Consider the following 8,319-nt stretch of genomic DNA (forward strand, 5'->3'; position numbering starts at 1 on the left):
AAAAAAAAAAACCCAACAAAAACAACCCCAACCAGCCAAATAAACGAGAAAAAAAAACCAACCACAACCCAGACAGATAATACCTCCAAAAAAGCAGGCAGCAGGAAATTCACTTTTGGGTCACCACAGGAGCAAGAGCTCAGAGACCTCTTAACCAAGATCTCTACCAGACATAAGACAGTCCAAATTCTTAGCACACTATTGTGTTGCTGGGGATTAGCATGCTCACAGTAGGGACACGAAAAGCAAACAGCTCCACAGGCACCACAATTTGCAGCCAGGTGTATTATCTTGTATTAACTTCCTAAATCTTTCCTATTCTGAAAGTCTTAATGTCCTTCTCCATAAAGGTTCTCCTTTAGAGGAACAGCTGGGAGGTGAACAGAGAAAGAACCTCCAGTCTCAGAATCTTTCTGCTGGATGCTCTCATTTCGTTCCTTGAGATGGAATTACGATGCTGAAGAAAATGGGACAGATACTAATTTGGGCTTTCTCCCACTGCTGGATCCTACTCTGGAGATAGGTTATATATAAACAAATTTCATAAGAACCACCTGAAAATTTCAACTGCAGTCATGTAACTGAGTATACTTTCTGACAAACTCAATTTTTTTTCTCCTAATGAAATAAAAAGATAAATAAGTTATTCCAAGAACTAGCAAGCAGATAACGGTACTTCAGTCTGAAGCACCAGCTACTTTCTAGTTAGTGGTGCTCATACAGAAAATATTTATTTACTAGGCTGATGAAGAAAGATGGGCATTTATATTGGATATTTAATACACCAGAATAACTTTGTAATTAAGGTGGTAATTAACACAAGTCATACTTTGAGACAAAGATGCTCTCAGTTTACATACCTGCACCGATCATGGTGATTGGAGATTCTATATATATCCATTCATCAGTATATATACCAGAGTGAACAAAGATAAGTCCATCAAAATGAGCTTCTTGAACTCCACCAAGAGCATCCTCAATGGTATCATAATACTAGAAGAAGAGGGACAAGTTTAGAGAACAATAGCCATGCAGAGAGATATAAACACTCTTAAGAACTGCTTTAGAAACATACCAACATATTTTCTCTTCCTTTGTATCTTGCAGGATTACTGTAGAAGTGTTCGGCAAAACCTGGCTTTACATGTGCTCCTTTGTACTGAAACAAGGAAAATGGCTTATGGTAAGCTTGCAGATAGGTGGTTCTGAATGACAGACAAGAGATCTACTAATCCCCTTAACTAACAAGCCACTTGCTGATATCAGTTTGTGGGAGGAACTAAGGATCATATTTTGACCTTCCATTTTGGGAGGCACGCAGTCTGAAAAGGCAACATCAAAAAAAATCTGAGCCTAAGACACTGATGAACTAAACCAAGTGGCTAACCCACTTACACAGCCAGAAGCCTCTAAAGTGACTGAAAAGTTTTGTATACCTTATCCAGTCTACAACAGACCTTCTTAATTCCATCTTCTGATTTTCTAGTAGCTTGCCACAAAACAAACTGCATTTATATGGTGAGGAAAAAAGAATCCTATACCTTCATTTTTGATTGAGTACTGAACAAAGCAGCCAAGCCAAGTATTTGTCCTCAACAAGCTTGAGAATTTCATTAACCAATTACACACAGCATTGTATAATACACTTACCTTGATATTTATTTCCCTTACTCATGTTTTTCAAATATCATGCCCAGCTATTCTTACAATACCTTGGACACTTTGGATTAGAGGTTCAGTGCCTTAAAAGTAACTTGTTTAGCTCCAGTCACGTCACCTGTAAATCACTGTTTAAGTCCACGTGATATTATCAATATACTGTTTGGATTACTAGAGGAAGGCGCATACAAATCTGATAACCAGCATGCACACTGGTTTAATAATATATGACAAAACAATATATTTGAAGTTAATTTGCAAGCCACAGACCACGACAATCTCTTCCACAGAATTTCAGTGACGCAAAACATGATGAAAACCGAAGATAGAAGAGCTGGATGCTAAAGAATTCCATGATATGTCTCCCTAAAGTGTGCCTCAAAAGAGGAAATAACTTCAGATATCCCCCTATTGCATAACACAACACAAGGATCTCTCCCCACCCCCTCAGTCCCATTGTCTTATTTGAAGTCTAAAACCAAAATAATTACTATTGCCAGTCACATTTCAGAAGTTGGGGTTTTTATTTTTATAAAACAACTTTAAATTGGAATATAAATGAATACTACTGTTACCAGTTGCTGAAAGCTTTCTTTCCATGGATTTGGATGTTCATATTCTTCTGGATTAATCTGATAAAATTTACCAGGTTCAGGATGCATCATTGGACGAGTGTACTCAAACACTTCCATATACAATCTTTTCCTGAGCAAAAGTGTCAAGCAGAAAAGAAAATTAATGTATTTCTGACTAATCTTCCATTTTAATATAAACACATCAAGTGTTAAAAACTGGGTTTTTTCCAACAGCATTTGCCAGTCTGTGACAGTGAATTCAACCAATATCTGTACCGACTACTTTAAAATGCTTCCAAAACAATTTTTGGACTTCTGTGTTTTTCTAAGAAAAATTTTGACACGTGTTTCATGATCCAAGCAGAAGAGTTCTCCATATGTAATTTCCATGAAGTGTAAGCAGTTAGTTACACTATTTGTGGACTCAGAGTCTAATCGTATATTAACTACAGTATTGTTTCAACATTTCCAAAAGCTAGTAGTATAACAAAACTTAAGACAAAGTGTGCCACCACCTCTTCCTCACTTTGCCAAAAAAAGGCTGAAAAAAATGCATTCACAGAGAACAAATGGTGCACTGTATTTCAAAAAGAGTTCAGCAGTGGACAGATTACACTGGCTTAAAAAAAAGAAAACAGTACACAACAATTGGATTCTTTTGATTAGTGCCAAAATACAAGTAATTGCAGTGTCTGAGCCTGCTGATATTAAGCCCAGACTTACAGGATGCCACTAAATCTCAAAAGTTGTAATTCACCTGACACAATATCCCCAAAACTGTCTTTAGGATGGAGGGCGGGGCAGCATTTTTGTGATGTTATACTCAAAATTTATCCTTTTTCTTTTAGTCTTAATCTTTATTTTAAAAAAACAGCCTAAGAAACAGATGTTATTTTTTCCCTTATAAAAAATGACAAATTTAGATTCTGTTTATTCAAGCTCTCAATAACCCAGAGGTAGGGTGGATTCATAAGGGAGAAAATCAGCCTAAGTATCCAACCATTAAACAAAACAAACAAAAATCAAACCAACCAAAAAAAAATAATCTAAGTAACACTAGACAAAACTTGCATCTAACATTAAGAAATGTGTTGTTTCTCTTGTGTCAAGTAACACAATCCCCACAGAAGCCTGGAAAAGGTTAAAAAGGGGAAGAAGGAAAGGAGTGGCTACCGAAGGAATACCTCACTGATTTTTTAAAACAGCGATTATTTAACTAATATCTACACTACTAGAGAATGAAAAGTTTTACTGTTTAACACATATAATCAGATATTCACAAGTAACAAATAATGCTCAAGTAAACCAGACATATTAAAAACACAATTGGTTTTAATTCAACTAATTACAACCAACATTTCAGTTTTTCTATTGTACTGACATCTCGTGCAGCACATCTAATATTTCTCAAGGTAACGAGGAATAGTTTTTCACTTACCACAAAATTGGATCATTAGCCAGCTCACTGAAGCGTTTACACACACAAGCTGCTCTACAGAGATCCTGCTCCAGCAGGTAGGAAAAGATCTTTAGAACCACTTCATCGGGCAACTTCTCCTGAAGATATTGTTCTGCAGGTGCTGCTATTAAACAGTAATCTATGTAAGATTATTGACATATTCATCCAGCCCAAATTCTGACCCAAAGAGATCACCAACTTGCCATTTGAAAGAGTTCCATTTAATACACTGATTATCTCAAAGTAGCTTTTGTCCTTTTTTTTTTTAAAGTGCATTTCATCTAAATCTAAAGTCAAAAAAAAGAGGTAAATGGTTGATTCTGGAGTCAGGTAGAAGTTACAGACTTCAAGTCCCCTTTCAAAACTTTTTAGTTCACCTTTTCTATTGGAGGAATCCATCTGCATACAACTGCAGACGTTAAGTAGGCTACTGTGCATGTTCCAGATATACTGGCTCCTCACTGCTATTAGCTTCATTGTGGTTCAATTAACCCACATTATCCATATAATAACGATGATAATCCAGTCCCAGAGTCAAAATCTCTGCAAATATTTTCAAACACACAAGAATTTACTCAGATATAGTCACGGCCCGGAAAAAGTACTAATAAAACCTCCTTGGTCTCCCACAATGAACACACTAGGAAAAAGGATGTCTGGGATGCAGGAAACCAGTAGCCAGCAATAATTCCAAAGTCTCCTCCTTCCACTTATTCCCATTTATGCTCTTTCTTTTAAAATTAAAGATTTAAGCCAGAAGAAGCATTAGCCTTGCCAGACGTTGTCTTTCTTGAGAGAGGTTTGAGGAAGTGGCATTCCCACCTCATTGTGCAGAGGGGCGAGTGCACTTTGTTAGACCTCTGCTCTTGGGCACACAGGCACTCTACATATGACAGTTCCTATAGGAAACCCCATGTGTAGCTTGTGTTCTCCCAAGACCCTGCTGTGGCAGGTATCCCCACAGCAAGGGAGTGCTGTTTGCACAGGTCCCTTGTTTGGTTATTGTCTTTACGATCCTTTCTCAGGCAGAACCATAGAGAAAAGCTTCCAAAGTTTAGAGGATTTGTATGCAAGGCACTAAGAGCTCCTGCTACATTCATAACGCAATTACATCCATGTAATGCTCTTCGCATTATTCATTTTCTCCTAGAACATCTGAACCTAGGGAGTAATAGGACTGTGATTTTGGCTACTACAGGAAGACTAGCTTTGCCCTCGATCTTCGCTGGATAAAGCAGCACAAATAACTACATTATTTCGAGGCAGAAGAAGAGAGAAGATGTGAACTGCAAGGACCAGAACTGTGGCCTTTACAAACCCACCATTCTACAGAGCACATCATCAGAACCTGTACGCTATAGGAGAACTGATTAAAGCTGGTTTTCCAGGGTGTCATGCTCACCTCTGTGGTCAGGCCACTTAGTAGAAATTCTGAACTATTACTGACTTTCAGTGACTTTCCCTGAACCTGTTCCTTGTCACACCATTGTATCAATGTCACCTTGGTGATTCGCAAATACAGATTTCCTCCAAGATGCTATGAAGGCATTTATCCAATTGACTGATGGCTGCTCTCAACAGTAACACAGCTTACAGTCATAAGCTACAGATACATGTGACTTTAATCCAAGAAAAACCTATGCTGTACAAAAGGGATGAGTCTCACCATTCCACATACCCATAGCTACTTGCTCCCAAAGTATCCTTTAGGTTGGTAGTACTGATCACAGACAAAAAAAAACAGATTTTTTTTTTCCCCCTCATCCTTACCCATCTTCCTCCAAACTAATTTTTTTTATGGAGCAGCTCCTTGCTGTAGGAGCAACAGAAGCGCTAGCATGGGCAGAAGGAAGGCGACAGGAATGAAGCTGGCCAAGGCAGTTCCCTTCAGCAGCAGTATAACTAATACCAGATTAAAAAATTATTTTTATTCAAAAACTACAGCAAAAAACCCCTTTACAAGCCAGGCTGAAGCCAGTAAGTTAGCAAAACTAACAGAAAGCAAGTAGTCTGGAAAGGCCTTATGCTCAAGACGCACCTGCGGAGCCTCAAGTCTGGGGAGCATATACCAGCAGTCCGTCAGGTGAGCGTGGTTGGGCAACTCCAAAAAAATGTTACATGTATGATCAATGCTGGTTTTTAAAAAGGTCCTTTTCCACTGGAGATAAAGGTTCTTTCCTGTGTCAAACCAGCAGCAGTAACTCATTCTACAGTCCTAATTACCCTTGAAATGCACCACAGGATAATTGGACATTGCTTCTGAATTCATCTTTTTCTGGTAGCTTTCCAGTTAGATGTGGAGATACAGTCTTCTACTGTCTTACAAGCTGAAATGCAACGTTGTGAATACAAGGCAGTAAATCCTCACAAGCCTTCCACAACCTGCCTGCCTCTTTTAACACACAAATCCCTTAGGCATACAATTTGATCTTCTTCCCAAGACAAACAGTTACTTCCCTAAACAACCTGCAGAACTTTTTCCTTCCTTTAAGTTTATATAGGTTAGGACCTTGATTAATTTTTTTATTGAAGAGGGAAGTTTGCTAGTGTAGTGCCTCCCATTGCTCAACAGTTCATACTCTCATTTGCCTCTCTAGGCCCCATCTCAAAGTGAAAATTGAAATCCAGATGCATTTCCTTACTGCAAAGGGCAAGGACCAACTTTGAAAGTGTCAAAAAAATTCTTGCAATTAAAAAAAAAGTAAAATAAAAACACCACAATAAACTCCCCCATCCCCTGCAATTTTTCAAGTTGTATTTACTTGGAAACTTAGGCACTGCTTGCAAAATGAAGATGATGATTTTACAGGTGCTTGCTATCCTCACTCACCTTTATCCAAAATCCTGTAGAAGTGAGAGATTTAATTTAAATTGCCCTTCTGTTTAAATTAAGAAGGGGTTGATTTAAGATTTCTCCACTCATATCACGGATATTATTAAGTGGAATTCTCCAGTATAATTTGAAAAAGCCAATTCTCCTCTTAATGTGAAGACTTAAATTTCCTCTGGGTCCAAGACAGAACTCCATGCTTTTGTTTTAAAAATTCACACTTCACGTTTTGAGTATCTTTAAGTAATCTGTCAACACAAGGATACATTCAATATGGTCTTCCTCCCAGTTTATGAAAACAAGCAGAAATAGTTTTAAAGGTTTGTCTGGCCACCAAATCAGAAACATTCGTGTGCTGCTACTCCTGACAGTTTTATGCCCATTAACAAAGTGAAGGTTAAGTATGAAATGCATATTCTTATTAAAAAAAACTGACAGTCTTCCAAGTAGTGTTAAAAATAGACAAGAATAAAAATAAAAACAAAGTGCAAGAGGTCATCACCAATCTTTATCTTTGCCCTAACATAAGTCGACAGCTGAACTATTTATGATTTTAATGAAGCATTAATAAAGTGTTAATGTACTAGACAACTGAAAACTAGAAACACAGCTCGTTTTGTCATTCTGTTTCCACAGGATATCCGTGAAGCTAATTCAGTTTCAATTTTGATTATTCAGTAGATAGTAACTAGTATAGTAATACCAAGACAAAGGGCAGGGAAAACTGTCTGAAAGTGAATTAGCTGCTTTGTACAAAGACCAAGAATGCCACCCTGTGAATCACGAACTGTAAATTATGTCTTGTATGGATACCTTTTTCAGTCCATTTTAGTGGAGAAGATGGAGACAAATAGCTTTTGTTCCATAAGGAGGCATTTAGCAAAAATATTTTCTTGTTAAGAAGCAGAAATATGTCAGAAAACATAGCATGCAGTGTTCTTGGAAAAATATCTTATAAATTGATAGGGACATCAAAAATAAATTTCAAAAGGCTGTAAGTTCTGTGAACTATGAGCTGTGCATGTGCCTAATGTACAGAACAATCAATGAGTGATCCAGTAACCTAGAAGCTCAGTATCTACTGCAACTCCATAGTTCAGTGAAAAGAAAGAAATCACTTGTCTCTGAAGTCTTCCAAAGATGGTTAAAACTCAGCAAGAACTGCCCAGTATAAAACGGGTATGCAAATACAGTGATCTTAAAGCACCTACGCAGTAATAAACAAAAAGGAAGAGTATGTCAAATCATTAAATTCCTGGATTAAAATAACATGATGATACTGAAGACTGAAATATCCTGGTAAGTGGAAGCATACATTTACAGTTGAGGTAATGTAAGGGAACAGTCAGAATGTACAGAATTTAAATCTTTCTGTAAGTAAAGAAATATTGTGTTAGCGTATGATACAAATATTTGGATCACTAAGATCTAAAAGCTGTCAATGTTTTCTACAGATGTCAAACAAATGATGAATTTCTAGGTTCACCAGTCAATTGTGATGTAAGTAGCACAGTTCCATCATACCTTTTTCTTACCTAAATTTTTGGTTTCTTCATTTTTTTAATTCTACTTAAGAGTTTATGTGAAAAATTATTTACATATTTTCTATAACGTGTTGCCTTCTCATCAAGGCCCTGGTATATTCATTAATCTTTTTGTCTCAGGATTGAAGAACTCATTGTCCACTGGAGGACAGAGTTACAAATAACAGAAACAAAAACGTCAATATTTCAAAATTCTACTGTGTTGCTCTTGACAGTACCTGAGACAGACTTGCCCCCCCCCCCCCCCCCCCC

General features: G+C 37.4%; 1 protein-coding gene across 1 annotated transcript in view; it reads right to left on the reverse strand.

The window, feature by feature from the left end:
• Nucleotides 1–8,319, reverse strand: part of FBXO11 (F-box protein 11) — a 39,967-nt gene that overhangs the window by 29,290 nt on the left and 2,358 nt on the right. The window contains exons 3-6 of the mRNA XM_009705145.1: nucleotides 3,673–3,817; nucleotides 2,235–2,364; nucleotides 1,076–1,159; nucleotides 861–993 (exon numbers count right to left, since the gene is read on the reverse strand). Coding sequence (XP_009703447.1) covers nucleotides 861–993; nucleotides 1,076–1,159; nucleotides 2,235–2,364; nucleotides 3,673–3,817 — 492 coding nt within the window. The remainder of the gene's footprint in view (nucleotides 1–860; nucleotides 994–1,075; nucleotides 1,160–2,234; nucleotides 2,365–3,672; nucleotides 3,818–8,319) is intronic.

Source organism: Cariama cristata, unplaced genomic scaffold, assembly GCF_000690535.1.
Source record: "Cariama cristata isolate BGI_N322 unplaced genomic scaffold, ASM69053v1 scaffold8118, whole genome shotgun sequence".
In the NCBI taxonomy this organism is placed as follows: domain Eukaryota; kingdom Metazoa; phylum Chordata; class Aves; order Cariamiformes; family Cariamidae; genus Cariama; species Cariama cristata.